General features: G+C 49.3%; 1 protein-coding gene across 1 annotated transcript in view; it reads left to right on the forward strand.

The window, feature by feature from the left end:
- Positions 1–19,803, forward strand: part of LOC133342996 (protocadherin Fat 4-like) — a 136,957-nt gene extending 117,154 nt beyond the window's left edge. Inside the window, 12 exon segments of the mRNA XM_061552415.1 lie at positions 2–394; positions 396–1,031; positions 1,033–1,095; positions 1,097–1,337; positions 1,544–1,648; positions 1,958–2,280; positions 7,101–7,186; positions 7,957–8,139; positions 10,938–11,062; positions 12,697–12,995; positions 13,245–13,521; positions 14,434–19,803. Coding sequence (XP_061408399.1) covers positions 2–394; positions 396–1,031; positions 1,033–1,095; positions 1,097–1,337; positions 1,544–1,648; positions 1,958–2,280; positions 7,101–7,186; positions 7,957–8,139; positions 10,938–11,062; positions 12,697–12,995; positions 13,245–13,521; positions 14,434–16,469 — 4,767 coding nt within the window. The 3' untranslated portion in view covers positions 16,470–19,803.
- The last annotated feature ends 260 nt before the right edge of the window (positions 19,804–20,063 follow it).

Genomic DNA, 20,063 nt, shown 5'->3' on the forward strand with positions numbered 1-20,063 from the left:
AACTGGCACCACGGTGGTCGTTGTGGCGCTGGAGGACGTCAATGACAACGGGCCCTTCCTGTTGACCTCGTCAGCCAAGGTGACGGAGAACCAGCCTGCGGGGATGACGGTTCTCAACTTGGAAGCAGGTGACCCGGATCTTCCGCCAAACAAGGGACCATACACCTTCCAGCTCCTCGGTTCCGACCCAGCCTGGCGCGGCTACTTCAGCCTGAGCTCTAGTGGGCTGCTCAAGACGGCGCGTCCAATTGACCGAGAACAGAAGCCGGAATTTCACCTGCCGGTTGCGATCGCTGATGCCGGTTCGCCGCCACTAACCTCCACTGTCACGCTTCACCTGTCCGTGCTTGACCAAAACGACAACCCGTCGGAGGCCCGTGACGTGCGCGTGCACTGTCAATTACTTCGGCAGCCCCTTCCCGGGTGGCTTTATTGGCGACGTCCGACCCAGGGACCCGGACATCTCCGACAGATTCAACTGCGATCTGACGTCCGGCCCGTTCAACGTCTTCAGCTTCCAGCCCAACACCTGCCGTCTCATCTCGCAGCCGCGCTCGGCCGAGGGGCGCTTCGAGCTGAGCGTGCGCGGCAGCGACGGCAAGCACTCGCCGGCCACCACTACCGCCCGTGTCAATTTCGGCTCGTTCTCCAACGCCACGCTGGAGAGCAGCGTGCTGCTTCGGCTGTCCAGGCCCAAGACGCCCAGGGAGTTCATTGGGCAGTACCTGCGGGATTTCGTGCAGGCGTCGGACGCTCGCCTGGGCAGTCAGGCGGCGAGCGTGCAGCTGTACGCTGCCTTCGTTTACGGGAACGCCACTCACCTGCTGCTGTCGGGGCGGCACACGGGCGGAAGGTACCTGAGCTCCGACGTCCTCGCTGCTTTCTTCGCCTCCAACTCGGACGCCATCCAGCGGCAGAGCGGCGTCGTCTTGGACGCGGCGAACGTCGACCCCTGCGCCGCGCCGTCTCCCTGTGCCAACGGCGGCCACTGCGCCAAGCGCCTGGCCAGTGGGGCCCACGGCGACAGTCGTAGAGAGCGCCTCGGTCATTCTGGTGTCGCACGAGGTCCTCGAACCGGCGGTTTGCACCTGCACCTGCAGGCTACGCTGGGACCTGGTGCGAGGCCGACATTGACGAGTGTCTGTCAACGCCCTGCCGGCACGGTGGCTCCTGTCAAAACCTGCCAGGCGGTTTTGCGTGCCGCTGCCTGCCAGGGTTTTCCGGGACAGCTTGTGAGACGGACGTGGACGAGTGCCTGGAGGGACCATGCCAGAATGGGGGCCTGTGCCACAATACACAGGGAGGCTTCGCCTGCGACTGTTCTGCGGGATTTTCAGGTAAGGCGTTTTCACGTAATTGTTTTAAAACGAGCAAGCCATTCATTATTGTAAATGTACCGTGTACACGCATGTTTTTTTACACAATCCAATACTTTTCATCGCTCGAAATTAGTTTTACTAACATTTTTCTATTAAGTGTAAAACAGCATTGACGGTTAAATAAATTCCTTGTGCGTCGAACCTTCGATTCTGTCGACTCGCAGGCAAAATCTGTGATGTGACGGTGGACAACTGCGCTTCGTCTCCGTGCTACAACAACGGCTCTTGCGTCAACACCGCCACTGGATACTCATGCCGATGCCCGTTTGGTGAGTGACTTTCCATCTGCACTGTCAAGGCAGAGCGACAAAAAGCCAACCGCGGCTATAATTGGCTGTGGCGCTCCTGACATTTCGTTAAATTTAATTCGCGTGAAATCGTAGACCGTCGCGAGCTAATTTGGCAATGGTCTCGATGTGGAAAAAAACCCAAACCGCGCGAGAATGCACAATAACAATCCCCCTTTTTTCGCGAGTCAGAGCACAAGGCAGGCCGCCTGTGCCTCTCGTTGCGAGGAAAGTGCTCCGGCTCAAGCGACCACGTATCTGCATGCGCGCGTTGTGCGCGCGTGTCCCCAGGCATGAGCGGGGCGCGCTGCGAGCTGACCAGCTACGGTTTCTCGGAGCTCTCCTTCCTCGAGGTCCCGGCGCTCGACGGCCGCAGCAACGTACTCGCCGTGGAGTTTGCCACGACGCGGCGCCACGGCCTGCTGCTCCTCACTCACGGCGCGCTCTCGCTGGGCACGGCCGTCGCTCCCGATGCCGAGTTCCTGGCTCTGGAGGTGCGCGACGGACGCGTGCGCTTCTCCTACAACCTGGGCCAGGGCGCGGTGCACATGGAGACAGCCCAGCCGGTGGCCGATGGGCATTTCCACACGGTTATAGCCAAGCGCTTTGGAGCGGTGAGTCCACCTCGAGCAGTGGCGGCCTGCGGGTGTGTATATATATATAGAGAGATATCGATGGTGAGCAATGGGAGCTCATAGTCATAGGGGAGCGAGGGAGGAGGGCGGTCGAGGGAGGGGGGTATATACAGTTTGTAATCTTCATAATAAGCAGGTAATTATTGTTTAGGATTTCGTTTTTCAATAGTGGGGCCATCCCCCGTGGCCTCTATTGATGAGAACCCATGGACCTCGAGCAACATTACTGTAAAATCGATCCCCTTCCCCTCCCACCCATGTATACGACTCATAATGACATATATATACACACACACAATATATGTACTAAATATATGAAATGTTTATTTTGCAGTTGGCTCGCTTCATTAAACATGTACATTAGATCAGAGGATTATGGCACACAGTCACGCGTTTGTGGTGGTCTTTGATTGACCGAGTGAAATAAAATAAATTGTGGTGTTTTTTTAATATTACATTTTGCCAAGCATTGAATAGTGCACATTCCGGCCAGCCTTCAAATAGGTGTTTGTTGACTCACGTTGGCTTTGTGCATTCCTCCGAACACCCCTCACAGAAGCAGCAAGCTTGTTCATATTACTCAGTTTGAGACCACGCTGTGCCTCGCTAGACCGACTCAAATTATATATTTCTTGTTATTGAATATTACCGTTTATATATTCAATGATTTATTGGAAAAATAACAAATGTTCCCACTGTGTGTGTGTGTTTTAAATAAGATACCCCATACATAATTGCTTGAAATGTATCACTTGAGGCTGCAACACTTTTTTTAATAATGAAAATGAATAATAATGATTTACTATCCTTTGTCAATGACCTGCCTTTGAGCAGAGGACTTGAAAAAAGAAGCCCTCTTGTCAATCTTCTACTGAATGAAGTTTTGCCCACTCTATACTCGTCATTGGGGTTGTTTTACCATCTAGTGGGTAGCAGAGTGGCACAGTGGCAGCACTCGTGCCTCACATAAACAAGTTCCTGGGTTCGATTGTCGACCCAGGCACCTCTCTGCGTGCCGTTTGGAATGTCCCCCCCCCTCCCCCCCCCGTTCTTCATGGGTTTCCTCCCATAGTAAAACAAAAAACCCACCCAATACAATGTAACTGGTATTGCCAAAGCATCCCAAATCTGAAATAAGTTACCTGCAAATTGCTCAATTAGGGTTACGCATGTGAACATCGGCCCCCCACCACTCCGATGTGTAAGTTGGCAGGCGCCTCCTGAGAAAAAAGTGCTGAGACTCGGTGAGGCGATCCTGGGTAAAAACGCAAGCAAAGCGATACTCCATGTTGGTCACTGCAGCAGGGTCGGTGAAGAGACGGAGCTCAGGACCATTACGGATAACACTCGCCACTGATGTTAGCCGTGGCTGAGGATAATATAGACAGGCCTATTGATTATTCGTGCTGTGCACTAACCACTTGCGCTAACTGCTCACTAGCCACTGCGCTATTGTTCTACCCCGAACATATGTTTATCTCAAATAATTTGTGACGAATCTTGTTTTTTTTTTAAATACAACAATACTACAGGACATAGAATATAAATATGTTTGAGGTGGTAGAATTGAGTTAGCTTTGAAATAACAATACCCCTCATAGAATGACACACTCATTCTGTTTAATAACATTACTGCATGCAAAAGTATTTCATAATTGAAACTTAAGCATTTAAGTTCGTCCAATAAAAACAGCAATACCAGAATGAGCTTATTTCATTAGCCGAGGTTATTAAATCATTCAGTTATCCAATTAGTGACCATTTAAATTGCAGGCGTGCGGCTTCCAAAGAGGCTTCGTGGCATTGCCTCCAGTACCCCCCCCCCCCCCCCCCCCGCTTTGAGCAGTGTAAACAAACACGCGTACGCACGTGTGTAGCGTGAGCGACCTTTTTATATTCGAAGCAGTCCTACCCGGTGAAACAGGCCGTAGTATACCCGCCAGGCCGTAGTATACCCGGGGTTAAAACGGCCTAGGCTAGATTATACCCGGGTATATTATGGCCTAGGCCAAATTATACCCCTCTAGGCCAAATCATACCCCCATGATAGTAATAGTGTTGAGCGATATACACATGAATTACTAAATTTTTCCAACATTTTTAAAAAAACTGTCAACACATAGGCTTTGATTGCTTCAACCAGAAAAACTTTAATAATAATAATAACCCTATCCCTAACCCTAACCTTAACCCTATCCCTAACCCTAAAACGCTTCAATTGATCAAATTGAGATTCTGACTTCCATTTATACGCTTTTTAGATATCGATTGAAGTTCGTTTGAACTTTCACATGGGGCATGTTCTGGCCTGGAGTGGTATGGTCTGGCCCAGTCTAGTTTAAACCCCCAGGGGGTATAGTTTAGCCTAGGACACTTTATCCCCCCGGGTATACTCTGGCCTGGGCCAAACTATACCCGGGTTTAATCGGGGCAGGGCTTATTTTAGCCTGTTACACCGGGACTCGGCACCACAACTTTTGCCTGCGTCTTCCGTCGGGCAAAAAAAAAAGAAAGCCAATCGTACTGTCGGTTAACCAGCAAGAGTTGTGGCCAAGAGAGGCAAGCTTCTCAGCTGCCTACAGATCGACGCAGGAATTCTAACCAAAAGAAACAACAGTTGCTGCGCAAAACGGCGAAAGTTTTGCTGGCAGGATTGCAGGTTCGCAGGGACGGTAAAGAGAAGGCTAATAGCTCGGTTATCCGTACCGCCGCGGGCCTGTTTAATACGTGCAATGCTCACCGGGGGCTGTTAAACTCTCACAGCGGCATGCGCGTGGAAGCTTTTAGACGGAGACGTATGCAAGAGCCAGGGAAATGTTGGAAGGCACTTTCTTAAAACCACTAGAAATAGTCAAATTGGCTCAGAGAGGTTTACTTATGGCGCGGGCCTGATGAGGCTCGCAACCAAGAACGCGCACACCTCATCCATCCCCAGGTAATTGAAACGAATTTTAGTCGAATAAGTAAAAAAAAAATGGTAATTCCCCCGAACTGTTTTCAGAGTCATTAAGCTGGAAACACTAACTAGGTATGAGTCCATATTAGTTCATAACAGGCCTTGGCTGAGAGAACCGGGTAAGGATTGCCTGGTGGCTTGTTGCCTAAGTTGATCCAGTAGCCCCCGCCAGCTGTGTGCGGGTTGCAATATTACGAGGCTGTGTTTGCTTAGGATCCGTGTGCGTGTGCCTCGTCAAATGATTTGTTGGCGACAGCGGGCTCAGGCGAGGCTCTGCTGCGCCTGAGTGTTATCTGGGGGAAACTTTAGCATTGAATTCATCAAGGCGACCTGGCGGAAGGACATTTTTCCCCCCCGCAGTTTTCTTTTGCCAGTGTTGGCCAATCCTAGCGCATGCTGTGCATGCATGCCTCGGTTCTCATTGCGCCGTTCTTGTCTCCACATTTTCAATTCTCCTATAACAAGTAAATGCAAAGGCTGCATCGCTTTTTTACGCCACTGACTGGCTCTATAGAGGTTACCTTGGCCTACTCTTCCACACCGGCTGGACATCTTTGTCCTTTTCCCCCGCACCTTCGATTAGCACGGTGGGCTACGTACGGTGCGGACGAAATTCAACGTACGTGCTTACATACATCTTGGAAGAGAGGGGTGTCCGCACGTTTTACGCCACCGTGCTTGAGTTGCCGATTGACTAACCATGGTGAAGAGGTGAAGGAGGTGGGGGGGGAGGCAGGGGGAGGGAAAGTATGGAGGGTGTAGTCAAGCAACTTGCACAAATCTTTCAACTACAATGCTGGGAAATGGAATCGAACTGAAGCTCTTTAGATCGTAATTCCACCTGTTCCAACCATTCCAACTCATGGAAAGCACCCCGCATTTGTCATATATTTCAGCAAGTATATATATACACACACATATATATGTCTTGAAGGACAATCAACAATTTGTTTCTGTCGGTGTTTTTTTCCGAAAAACGTATTTCCTCGCTGATTCATTTGGCGAATACAACCTGCGAAATCGCCTGCTGTGTTGCACGCGAAACTTCTGTTGTCAAAACATTTTTAAAGATTAATGTAAATGGCGGAAAATTGCCCACAGCACGCTCACCGCGTCCGTAAGTGGGCGACGATACGAATAATTCACCTGCCCTTTAAAGTAGTGGAGTTATCACCAGAAGCCTTACCATCCTGCTGTAAAGTGGACCATAAAGGTCTTGTCACGTAGTAGTTGTTGTAACTGGCATGCACACATGCACCAATATTGCAGTCCAAATTTATTTCGCTTGTACATTACCGACCGGGAACTAAATTTATATTGAAAACACTTCCGTCGTGTTTGCCGGACATCTCCGTGAATAAGCTATAATGGCTGTGTAGACATGAGAATTGAATAATATTGTGTAGCCTTTTGTCTGTTATTGAAGGCACCGCCTAGCTGGTGAAAATGAGTAAATTTAACAATCACTGCTGATAAACATGGTATTATGTACGAGTACACATATTGATCAGGACTCTGTCAGATAATTTAACTGATTTACTAAATGGTTGACATGTACAATCCTTTTGTCAATCCACTGCTGGATGAGGATCTCGCCAGGCTGTGCAGGGCCTCCGCTTAGAGTAGGCTCAAACCCCCCCCCCTCTCGAAAGCGGTTTTGGCCTACTCTTCCATGCTTTGGATCATAACGTAATTCTATAACTGCCCTTCATGAGAGCGCAATCGCTTGCGGCAAACGGAAAAATTCGGCGCGAGAAGCAACGCGTTGCGAGCCGCCACGCGTGCCGGCGTCTTGACCCGTTTGCTTTTTGTTTGTTTTGGCTGCGTTGTCGTCACTTTGCAGGCCGGGTCACTCGCTGTGGACGACTGCCCGGAGAATTCGGTGGCCGGTTATTGCTCGACCAGCAGCCCTGGCATTGGGTCAGCGCAGTGAGTGACGTCCATTTACCTGTCGCCTGAGCACTTTTTAGTCTGCGCACTGCCAGACATGATGAATGTTTGCCGTGAAGTCAAGGTCTTCTGTTTGACTCCCCGCGTTTCAAGGGTTTTCTTGTATACTCGGTGCAGAGATTACTGATCAGGTAAATGGTAAATAAGTGTACAGAGATTCGACAATGGCCATTCGTGTAGTTTTTAAAACCATGCAGTTCTGTAGTATATTATCATCGAAATAAACGCATACATATTAATAGTGAAACTAATTAATCTCAGATTTGCAGACGATTGAGTCCTCCTCGTGTCCAATAGGAATGCACTGCAAGAAATCTTAGAAAGACCAAATAACAAAGGTTGCAAAGTTGGGTTCAGGATGAATGCGAGCAAAACAAAAATCACGTACAATAACTTCGAGACGGAAAAATATTACATTCTTGAATTAAATCATTGCTCCAAAACATGACAATCCGTCGAATCCCAGCAGGTTTCAACATATTCGTCGTACAAGCATGATAACATTGGCACGTGTCACCTAGCACACCGATGAGAGGACGGATACACACCGAAAGCCATCCACTCACTGACCCTAACCATGGCATGTGAGTAGACTGCGCTTATCGGAAGCCCTGAAATGTGACATGTTGTTAAACCGGATGATACAATAGCAGCACTTAAAGGGTGTCTTTGAAAGGTGAGTGCAATGCATCATTCGTGATGTGCCCTGAAAGGCTGCCACTTTGACATCCCGACGCCCTTCCCCCAAGGACGCTGGACGTGCATGGTGGCCGCGCGTGGGCTGGCGGGGTGGCCTCGCTCCTGCCCCTGCTGCCGCTGATCCGGCGCAGCGGAATATCGCACGACTTTGTCGGCTGCGTGCGCGAGTTCAGCATCAACGGCGCCCCGCTGCAGCCCAGCCAGGCGCTCGCCGCCAGCGGAGTCCTGGACACGTACGTGCGCTCGCCAGGGGTCGTGTTCGAAGCAGTCGTAGGAGAGCGCAGCAGCGTGGAGGAGAGTAGAGGGTCGGTCTTGAGACTCGACCAGAAACAGTGGTAATGAGTCGGCAGCTTCGGTGGCAGGGGGGAAGGGTGTGCCAGCCCATGCGGTCAGCGGAGCAGGAAGAGTGACCTCCCACCGACTGAGGGTTGATTACAGGCTTTAACAGAAGTCCTTGGTTTCTGGGGTAGAGAGTGCTTGGAGGGTGGTACGGTTTGATGAGATGACAGGGGAGGGGTTCACAGCGGTACACTCCGCAATTCATTCAATTATCTGGCTCAAGCACCTCAATGTAAAATGATAGTTGTTGCATTACATCAACACCAGGCATATGAAGAAGTAGAAGAAGATGGGAAGAGGTAGGCAGGAGCAAGTCCATGGAGGATATTGAAGACAATTAGTGGGATCTTGAAGCTGATCCGGCATTGATTTGGGAACCAGTGGAGCGATCAGAGCATTGGGGTAATGCGGTCTCATTTACGAGTAGTCTGGAAGCAGCATTTGGAGTTTGGAAGATGTGTGATTTTGGTAATGGCATCAAGGAAAACATTGCAATAATGGAGAGTTTTGCTATGAGATGGTATATCCTACTCAAGTCACGTAGGTATAAAATAAAATAAATTACGACGTTTCGGGCGCAACACAAGCATCCGTCATCAGGTGGGAAAGCATAGTCTGCAGACTATTTCATTTTATACCTACGTGACTTTACCGAAAGAACCAAAGAGTATGGATTCCTGCAGTCACGAAAGCCTCAAATCAAGATTTGTATATCCTAGTTAATGCCCAAGTTCAGTGCACATTGTAACAAAATTGAAGGGGGCGATATTGCCAAGTTTGTAAACTTCTTGAGCGCACCTTTTCTTGTTCAATCGGCTTACATCAGCTTTGCCGTCCTGCGGGAAGAGTGGGCCACTGATGCCACGTTCATCTTCCAGTGGCAAACCGCTTCCACGTCACGCGCCGAGTAGCAACACCGTGGCACGAGCTGCAAAAATATACAAAAAGGTCCTTCGGCCTGTGGGATCACGGAATGCACACCGCCAACTTAACACCGTGTGGTACAAGCCACACGCTGCGAATTTGAGGTATTTTTTGGGCCAGACGATTGATGTCATACAAGATTTGTACTTGCCCATATGAGATCATTTTGCATGGCTTTTCAATGAAACATATTTAATGGAGGTGATTCATATTAAGAACAGAAACCAGACATGCTGCATTACATGACATTAAAGAATTGTACCAGTTGATGAAAAATGAAAGGCTGCCATTAATATTTCAGTAATTTAATTACATATTTCTTTTTTCTGTAGATGGTAAAATGTATTCATGCATTCATTGCTATTCTAAAGCACTCTCACCCAAAGCTTGGCTATAAGCAAATACCCCCTGAATTTACTTTGGTGGATGAGCAACAGTAAACTTGCGTAAAGTCAATATACTCTAAAACGCACTGGCAAAGTCTTCATGGAAAAATTGGTGTGTCTTCATTATAAAAACAGCAAAATCCTTTTACAAATGAAAAAAAACCGAGTCTATTTCTAAAATAACATAGCTTTTCTGGAACAGTGTAAAAAGAACACATGTTGAAAATCAACACAGAATATCACGTTTGTGGTAAATTAGCTCTTTGTGGCTTTCCAGAGCTTTGGTGGCCAATAATACTTGCCCTGGGTGTTGGCCAAATGAACGAATACTATAATGCACACTGTGTACAACAGAGATGTTTTAAGAGCATTTGAGACATGGCAAATCCAATAATACATGGTACTTTAATCCTAAGCAGCTGCTATAAATTATCCTAAACTTGCAGTGGAAAAAAAATAGTTAAATGTAGTACTTGTGTATATATCCATTACTTACTTCAAACACCCACAATCCAAATTGATAGATCCATTACACAAACAACAGCACAGGACTAGGAAAGTTAGGTCTGAATGGGATGGAGATTAAGACCAAAACAATAAATGAGCCTCCACCAACTGTCTTTACAAATGCAATATCTGCCGTGTAATGTAAAGTAAACAAACCCAATTTTTTTCCGTCTCCCCCCCCCCCCCCCCATATAATTCCAATCGTGCTATTGGCGTTTTGTTATGAGATGAAGAATCCATTCTGAAAACAAGAGGCTGTTTCTTGGTATTCATTTTCTAATGTGTTCTCAGTGTCACTTTACCGCTGGTAATTTATTTATTTGGTTAAGTGCCACATTCGGTCACGTTCACAAAAAAGATTTTCAGCCCTTTTTCAATCTACTGCTGGCTGGAGACCACCCTATGCTGTGTCGGTCAGGGACGCCGTTTCGCCATTAACGTCGACAACCCGGTCATTTGTGGGTCGGCGAAGTGGTTAGCGCACTGCACTACGAACCCAGCGACCTAAATTTAGATTCCCAGCCATGGCTATTGCCATTGGCGAATGCCTACTGAACTGGTCGGTAGCCTGAACCTCCACCAACCCACGCCGAAGTGATGGTCAGACAACGCCCACACGACAGACACAGTGTTGGGAGGCCTTCATCCAGAAGTAGATTGACAAGTTATTGCGTACCCTTCCTTGGTTGTGCTGTCTAGCTCAGCGACGTGTTTTTTGTGTTCCTGCCACGTATTGTCCGACATTTCCCGCCCCAAATGTGCTTAACCACAAGCGGTAAAACCCGGCAACGCGTGAGAGAATGCATTTGCTTGTTTATTTACTTTAACGCGCGATATCTGCTCGTTACGAATCCTGTGTGAATGCCTCCCTCCAGGTGCCCGCGGCTGGAGGGGGCCTGCCGAGCTCGGCCTTGCCTCAGTGGGGCCACCTGCCTCGACATGTGGTCCTCCCAGATGTGCGTCTGCCCCGATGGTTTCACGGAAGACCTGTGCGAGAAACGTGAGTTAAATTATAATGCCAAAACCTCACCACCGTCTTCATCCCCCGTCCGCTTCCGCAATGTCATTAGCGACAATGGGATTCGAACAAAATTCCTTCCATATTTCTCATTCTTTTTGCGGTAATAACACACCCGTGTGGTGTACTTGTGACGATTTGGCATGTTCTGTTTACATGACAACCCTTACTAGTATGCTGTGTTGGGTGGTGGCGGGTTTTAACGACACATTTATATATTTACGCGATCTAACCCAAAAAAATAAACCTTTTTTACGGTTGATATTGGTCACGAAAGCCTATGTGTTTAACGGCTAATTATGACAATTATTTTGAAATTCAGCAATACGCTGCGGTGTTTGTAACAATCAAGGGAGGAAATCACGAGTTGTACCTGGTCACTATTTCAGTCACATTTGAAGGCCATATCCAATACACGTTTTGAGCCACAGGGTGCACAAATTGTTTATTTTAGAGGTCTTGCAGACTTCCGCCCACACTTGCCATCTGTGTGTGCTAGTACATTCGCAGCTACACAAGGAGCCAATTCATTTGTGCTTGGCACGGGGAGCACGGAGTCCTGAACTTGTCACAGGTGTCTTATTTGCCCTCCAAACGGAAAACCATTTTAGCAGCTTAATTGCTTTGCCGCCTTTCAAGCAGGTGCCTAGAGATGCAGCGGGCCCTTAACTTCGCGTGCGTCAAAGCCAAGCTGAGCAGACGTTGTACTCGCTACCGTACCAAGTAATGAGAAAATTAATGCTGGCTGTCCAAACATTTTGTTCGTTTCTGAAGCGAGGCATTGCGTCCCTTTCCAAGGGAGGAGGATAAAAACAAAATAGGAATGTCACAAACATTTAGTCAGCTCTGCAATGGTTGCCGTTACGTAATCAACCGGTGAAAGAGATCACAGCTGGAGCCCACAACGTAGAGTGGTGTGGCTTTCGCTGGCATCCAGTCAAACGTTGGCCCGTCATGCTTATTTCCTGCGAACTTGAGAAGCCATGGGAGCTGCCGCCTCGCAGTGTCTTGCAGAAATGGTGCGGCTCGGAAACCGTGACTGACTCTACCCGTATTTTCAGCGTGTCATGGCACGTGTTGCTATGAAAGTGAATCAACAGGAGTTTCCCCTATAATAGACGAACAAAACGGCCTCCATCTATTGCTGTGGGGAGCTTTATAACATTTGTTGTCTTCTTGGATAAGTGGAAAAGTTTCAAAGGTGGATCAGCAGTGAAACATAAAAATTGTATTCACATAAATCAGTCAATCAAATCAGCACCAAATACACACACCCCAGTTATTTGATTATTGTCCTCATTAAGGCGCATGTGTTAATTTAGGATTTATTTAAAAAAATCTTGTTTTTACCATCTATTTTTAATTGTCTCTATATGTTTATGTTTATATCGTGGTTTACACACCATTATCCTAAACGCAAGATGAGCATATCATTTGCACAAACCACACATGAGCAATTCGTCCTTGTGAGCACGAAATTCAATGCAACGCCTCATGCCCAATCAATACCAACGGCCCACACAAAATCAAAGCAAAGCCACGACAAACAAACGACGACGACAATCCTCAAACTTCGCTGGTGACATCGCGGCTCTCCGTGAATCGGCTTGATGCAGGCATTTCGGAGGACACGGCGCTGGGGTTGGATGGCACCGGCCGTCTGGACTACGTGGTTCGCGAGAGCTACCGTCGCGATCGCCTGCTCGCCCCTTCCTCGAATGGCGGGCGGGCCAGGCGCGCCTCAGGCGACGGCGGCGACGAACGTGGCGCGGCCGCCAAAAGGGGCGGGCGTCCCGGCAAGGCGGAGACGGCGGGCAACGAGGCGGAGGCCAGCTTGGAGGTCACGTTCCGGACGCGACGACCCGAGGGTGTGCTGTTGCAAGTTCGCGAGACTGGCAATCACACCACGATCAAGGTGAGAAAGTCTCACCCCCCCCCCCTCCAATTTTAATTGTGGGGGGAAAAAGTTTTCTTCAGTATTCATGAGACTAAGGATAAGGAATTACCGCGTTGTGTTATTGTTCTAATTGGGCACTCTTTAATGTTCATTGCAAGCGATTTGGCTGGCTTAATGAACATTTTCAGCGTTCGGCTGGCGAGCGAGAGGATGTTGAAAGTTTTGACGGCCGGCACTACGCTCTGTGACCCGCCCCCCCAATCGCAGCTCGTGGAGGGGCGGCTGGTGTACGTGTCGGACGCGGGGGCCACGGGCCGCGTGGAGCGACGCTTCTCGGAGGAGACGGTGGACGACGGCGAGTGGCACGTGGTTCGGGCGATGCGGCGCGGGCCGTCGCTCGTTCAGCTCGTGCTCGACAGCCGGGCGCCCAGGGACGTCACGCAGCCCACGCACGACTTCAGTGGCCCGGCCGTGGCTTCCTTCTCGCTCGGGGGCCTGCCGTACCAGCCCTCGTCGTCACCATTGGCGCGCGGGAAAGAGCCAGGTCAGTGAAGGTTTCTTTGCAAGAAGATAGAAAATTGTTTGTTGCAACTGAATTAGCGGTCGACGTTTAAGTTTAGGCTTGCTGATGGGGCGCACGTGAGAAAGAACTGGCAGCAAAGTTGCCACCGCCAAAGGGTCATTTGAACATTGAGACACTTTTTGAGTTCTTACATGTTTATTATTATAATATTTAGAAAACATTCTGTTCAAAAAGAGTATACTGGGCATGCCACCGCAGTATAATGGTCACCGATTCGATCTCCTGGCCCGACAGATGAAACGATGGCACGAGTTTCTTAACTCCACCGAGCCTCTGCCTATCCAGCAGTCTAAATGGGCACGCTACAATATCTATCTATGTTTGCTGAACTTCTTTCGCACCGTATATAGCCAATCATGGTAATCGGAGTTAGATGAAGCGCAGATAGTGTGTAATGAAGTAAAGTCTTTATGCTCGCCACCTCTTCCACGACATCTAGCCATTGTCGTAGAGTAGGCCACAATACCCTCTGTAGAGATGGCTTCATAGAGCTCCCTCTAGTGGCATGGCAAGTAACGGTGGCGAGACATTAACTACCTCGCCTGGTATACAGGAGGTCATGGGTTCGAACCCGATCCTGACGCCTGCTGCTGTGTATTTGGAGTTTGCATGCTCTCCCCGGGGTTGCATGTATTTTTATCCTGGTCCTCCGGTTTTTTCCTCCATATTTAGTATTTGGCTGCTATAGGTTCCTACATGATAAGCCACTTCATTGAGCTACCATTTGTGTTAGCCAGGTCACTTCTGAAAAAGAGCTACATAGCTCAGTGGGCCTTTATTTTAACAAATAAAAAAGATAGTTTAGATTTTTAGTTTCAACTTCAGGATTGCATCTTAACCTCTCACCGTTTTTATTTATTTTTATACACGTAGGTTTGAGCGGCTGCGTGCTGGAATTCAAGTACAACGGGATGAGCATGCCGTTCTCGGGCGGCAGCCCCGTGGCGGACGCGGTCCCCAGCGACAGCGGAGGGGCTCTGCGCATCGGCTGCCGGGGCCCGGACGTGTGCGCTGAGGCGCGGTGTCCGCCCGGCCTGCTGTGCGTCGACCGCTGGCACGCCCACGCCTGCGTCCCGCCGGGCGAGTGCTCCAGGGAGCCCTGCCAAAACGGCGGGCGCTGCTCGCCGCTTCCCGCCACGGGGGGTGCGCGCGGCTACGGTTGCCACTGCCCGGCGGAGTACGCCGGGAGGGACTGCGAGGTGCCCGCCGTTTGCGTCGCGGCCAGCTGCCCCGCGGAGCACGTGTGCCGCGCCGACGGCGCCGGGCGCCGCTGCGAGCTCGTCGAGAGGGCCGCCTTCCCGTTCTGGGCGGCGATGGTGATTGCCGCCGTCGGCGCGCTCTTCCTGCTGCTGACGGTCCTCCTCGTCGTGCTGCTCACGTGCCGCCGTCGCAAGGCCGGGAGGATGAAGGAGAAGGAGGACGGTGGCCAGGCGAAGCAACAGCAGCAGCAGCAGCAACAGCAGCACCAGCAGAAGAAAAAGAAAAACAAAGGCAGCGAGAATGAGGCTTTCAACTCGGGAGACAATCTGCCACCGTACGGCGCCGACAGCCCCGAGCGCAAGCTGGGCCATGAGACTCACGTGGCGAAGCCGGACATAATCGAAGGGGAAACTCCGTACCTGATGGCTGACGAGACGGACATTGGCGAGGGCGAGGATGAGGAGAGAGGGATGCGCCTCCGATCCATCAGCACCACACCCGACAATGAGCTGGAACATTACGACATCGAAAACGCCAGCAGCATCGCGCCGTCGGATGCCGACGTGGTGCAGCATTACCGCCAGTTCCGGCCTCACAGCTACGGTAACAATCCTGCACCCGCCGCACCCTCCCGCTTCTCCCTGTCCTCCCGGCACCCAACAGCTACCTGCCCACTGCAGCCGCTCTTGCCCCTGCACTCGTCCGGGCTGTACGGCTCGTCGCGGCCTCTCCCTCTCAACACGGTCGGTGGCAGGCAAACGCCGGTGCGTCAAAGCCCAATATCCGCCCCCTCGTTCCTCAAAGCGGGGAGCTCGCTGCGCGGCAGCCCGGCACCGCGAGACTATCCCCTCGCAGGCTGGGACGGCGCCAACGCGAGCGGGATGGCGGCCTTCCCCGTGGGCTACACGGGGAGGCGGAGCAAGAGCCCCCTCTCGGCCTGCGCAGGCCGTCCACCCAGCCGCATGCGGCTGGAATCGCCGGGAGTGGGCGAGATGGCGGGTCCCCCCGTCGGGCTCTCATTGGAGGAGGTGGAGCGGCTGAACGCGTCGTCCGTGTCGGAAGTGCGGAGGCCGCGCAACACGGCCAGCCTGGCCAGCACGGCCGAGGCCTGCTCGTCGTCCGACGACAACAACGGCGGGGGAGGCCTCGTGGGCGGGGGCTGTCGCTTCCGGGCGCGCCCGCTGTCCCGGACTCTCCGGGGTCACCACCAGGGAGCGTCCGACTTCCCGCCGCCCTCAGCGGGGGACAGCTCGTCATCGGAGAGCGAGTCGCACGACTCGTTCACGTGCTCCGAATTTGAAGGCGAGCGGGAGAAGCCGATGACGTTCGCCCCGCGCCCGCTGCGCCTGGGGCAGCTCTCCGAGTACAACTTCGGGGGGGACGTCGGCGAAGGGGATGACGGCGAGGATGCGGAAGGAGAGGAGGAGGAAGACGAGAATAAGAACGCGGCCACCTTGCTGAGGTCCCGCCGGCAGCGCCAGCCTGACGGCGCCGGCAAGGGGAAGGGCGCCAAGCCGTTGGCCGTGCCGCCGGCCTTCAACTGGGAGGCCGTGCTTAACCTCGGCCCTAATCTTGACCACTACATGGAGGTGTTTGTGGACCTGGCAAGCCTCTCGGCCGTAGAGAACCAGGGCAATGGAGACGCTGTCAATGATGCGTCAAATGAAGACACGCAAAATAAAAATGTAGACCAAGAGGAGTATATTTGACGTTTTAACGTGTGTCACTCGTGTTTAAATTTTTTGTTTTCGTATGAAGTTTGTGCCAAACTGAAAGCTGCTGCTGCTGGCGGTTTTCTGCTTTTCAAGAAAGACCATCAGCCGCCTGGCAAGCATGACATGTCCGTGAATTTCTGGTATAAAAAGCGGTTTTTAATGGTGTTTCTATGCAGGTGTGTAGAGCGTTCTTTTTTTTTAAACAATGACAACGGGAATTTTTAAGCGTTGGGAGTTATTTGCATATGTGTATACGAATTGGTGTGCATCAGGTGTATCTAGGTAGCTGTGTAAATGGATCAAGAGAAGTGTTTAAGGCATATTCAAACAAATTCCAAAGCTTGAAGGGTTCAAAATTCAAAAGCAATAACGATTGCACGTATTTAACAAATACCACTTACAGTGTTAAACAATAAAGCAATAAGCATATTTTCAAGTTTTCCTACTGTAATTTATTGTTCCGCATTGGTGACCCAACATATGTAGCACAGCGGCCATCAAAGTACGACCTAGGGACCACTCTCTGAACTAAGCAGCCTCTTGTATGTGGAACACTTTTATAACGTTTGTGCTAAATCCCAGGACGTCTAAGGTCAGAATTCTTATTTATTTGCTCAATAAAGGGAGAACTAGCAAATTGGACAAGCAATCCGCTATCGTGTTGGCGACATCACAGAGAGGACGGTGCTCGTTCCGGAGTGCAGACTTTATGGGGCACGTCGCGCGCGAGGCATTGCCCCGTCGCGTTGTTCGACCGGCAACATTCAGCGTGTACGCTCTTGACGAGATAAATGCAATGGCCGATGAACGGTTACAACTCCTCCATCGCAATACACACTACCAATGCGTTATGTCGAATTGAAAGTAACACGAAAAAAAGCACCACTTTTGTGCGCTAATAATCTGCTTGATATACGTTGGTACGTGAGATCATTGTCTTGGGGGCTGAATCCGTTCGTCGTTCATTAAGCTGTAAGTGTGCCCATTAAACGAAACTAATTACCGCTTGGCAGGGACTTACAAAAAAATACTCAAAAGCATTTGTAATGGGACATCATATCCATTTAACGCAATGGTAGGACCAAACTAATAAACAAAAGATGAACATGGCGCTTTGCAGTCTGGCAGGGTGCTACAAGCCATGCGAAATGTCTGCCAGGGGACAGCGCAGAGGTGATGGAACATTTTTACGTTCAAGCCCTGACCACATTGTCCACTGACTCGAAATGTGCTAATACAGCCCCAGTTGTCCTTCCAGATGCCTGGATAGCATGAAACCCAGAAGTTATATCCTTACTGCTTTATACCCTGAAGTTGTACCGTTTACTGTTTACGACAGGCGCATAAACTAGAGACTTTGTAGAAGTTGTGCTGTGCTTGGTTGTTTGTTGTTGATGTGAACTCCACCACCACGGTGTGTACAGTGTTTACTGAATCGCAGGCTGTCGTTTGGACCCGAGGTACATTGTTCAGTGGCGGCTATGCTTTGCCTTGCTGTGCAAAGCGTGCTGCAGGCATGGAAAGGGTTAACAATGCGGATAGATGTGCATTGGATGGACTAAAGCTCTCTGCTTTATCCAAACCACCAGCCCAATGGAATTGAATATTCAGCTAGATCACCAACTCAAAGCGTTCAGAAAATGTGGCCATCCCAACAGGCAGCGGTGAAGCAAAAGCACAACTGTTGACCAGTTTCATTCTCATTAGGGGCTCGTTGGTTTGGTACAATCATCAATGTTGGGATAGTCACAATTTCACAACTCTTTGAATAAGGCTGGGAGATTGTGTACGTGCAATGCACACATTTGTGTGTTGTTAAACCTATTTCCTTCCAGCCTGCATTACTTATTCTGTTGTGATGGGGTTTTCTTTTCACTTTACAGATTTTGAAGGCTTGTAAATTGCTTGCGCCTATCCAACTGGGCAGCCTGGCCAACCCGTGTGCTCCGCCGTGCACTCCCCCAGAACCTCATGTTTTACAATTTCACGATGCATTATTTGTTGAGGATCCAGGTTAGGTTTGTGACAGGGGTGGAAGAGGTAGAGGATTCCAACCATATCTTGCTCTAGAGATAGGGTTGGTGTGTCGGTGCTCAAAACAAAATATGTGAAGCTGTGAACAACGGTGGCAGGGAACATCGCCCACATTAGCCTGACATTACCGGAGGATCGTAATGACAACATTCTGACGTGTTAGCATGCAGGCAACGTAGCAAACAACAACTGGGCTCGATTTTAATATCCAACCGAGGGCACCGTATGCTATTTACCTGTAAACAAATTAAGGACACGGCATTGGACATTTTCATATACGTGCGTTCATGACACATTCCGTTCACATAAATGCCGTCGCTTTCACGCAACAGCGAACGAGGTAATTTACAAGCACAAGTCAGAGGAACAATCTGTAGCATATGATGCAATTGGTATTGTGTATGTTCATTCAGAATTAGTATCGTCCCCTAGGTTTCAAAGATGGCTGTTATTTTCTAAAGTAGCTGTTCTGTGCTATATTTATATAATGGTCTTTTTTATTCTTCTTCCCGTAACTGCCTTGGAGACGGCATTTTGGTAAAGTGTGGTAATGTGGTAGTTATTCATCACTGCCGAAGTGTCTGTAGGCAGAGGGGGGACCTGAAGTATCCCTTCTTTAATTTTCATAATAAATGTGCGTGTAGAGTAGGGCTGAACGATTTGTGGAAAAAATATCTAGTTGCGATTTTTCTGACAGATATTGCGATTTGATTTACGATAAAAAATTTAAGTAAAGTTCAATATTCGCTGTGTAGTATATTTAAAACATGTGATGGAGCATTATCACATGATACCATCAAAATAAAACTATTCTAATGCAAGGATGAGAACTTAAAAGATATTAATTGCTTCCAACATGTATTTATTAAAATGCTTTAATTGAAATAGAACAATCAAACATAGAACAATTGTTAAGTTAAATAAATAAAGTTATGATAATAATAAAAAAATAAAACAATTCCAATAAGAAAGTAAGAGGACTTTTGAAATCGCAAAAAAATCGCAGCCCTGGCGATTTGCTAATCGCATTGTTTCAAATTGCGATTTCGATTTGAAATCGATTAATCGTTCAGCCCTAGTGTAGGGCCCATTTGTCAATCGACAGCAGGATGCCCTGCAGGTTCACGAGGAGCCATGTGAACATCACCACGCTCGTCAGCGCGGTTTGGTGAAGGCAGTGCGGTGACACCCCGTACTGCACGGAGTGTTACCGAAACTGCCCTCTGTTGTCCATCAAACTGCCTTCCTGTTCTTATACAGCAACATATCAATTGCAAGATTTAAAAACATATAATTTTTTTATATTTTTAAATGATGGCATGAGGAGACTAATATAGTGCATACCTGTCAACCCCTTATCAGTGCCCTATCTTATTACAGACCAAGTCAGACCTTATTGGTCACCCCGTGCCACGTATAAATCTCAGCGTTCATCCTACTAAGTCCCATCACAAGGGAGAAACGCAAACAAATAGACAAAATTGAATTTTTTGCCCGTATTGAAATAGCTGTACGCCATATGAACATGAAAACGAAATTTCCCTGTACAAGAAT

Source organism: Lethenteron reissneri, chromosome 16 (assembly GCF_015708825.2).
Source record: "Lethenteron reissneri isolate LAM-NWPU_2019-01 chromosome 16, ASM1570882v1, whole genome shotgun sequence".
Classification (NCBI taxonomy): domain Eukaryota; kingdom Metazoa; phylum Chordata; class Hyperoartia; order Petromyzontiformes; family Petromyzontidae; genus Lethenteron; species Lethenteron reissneri.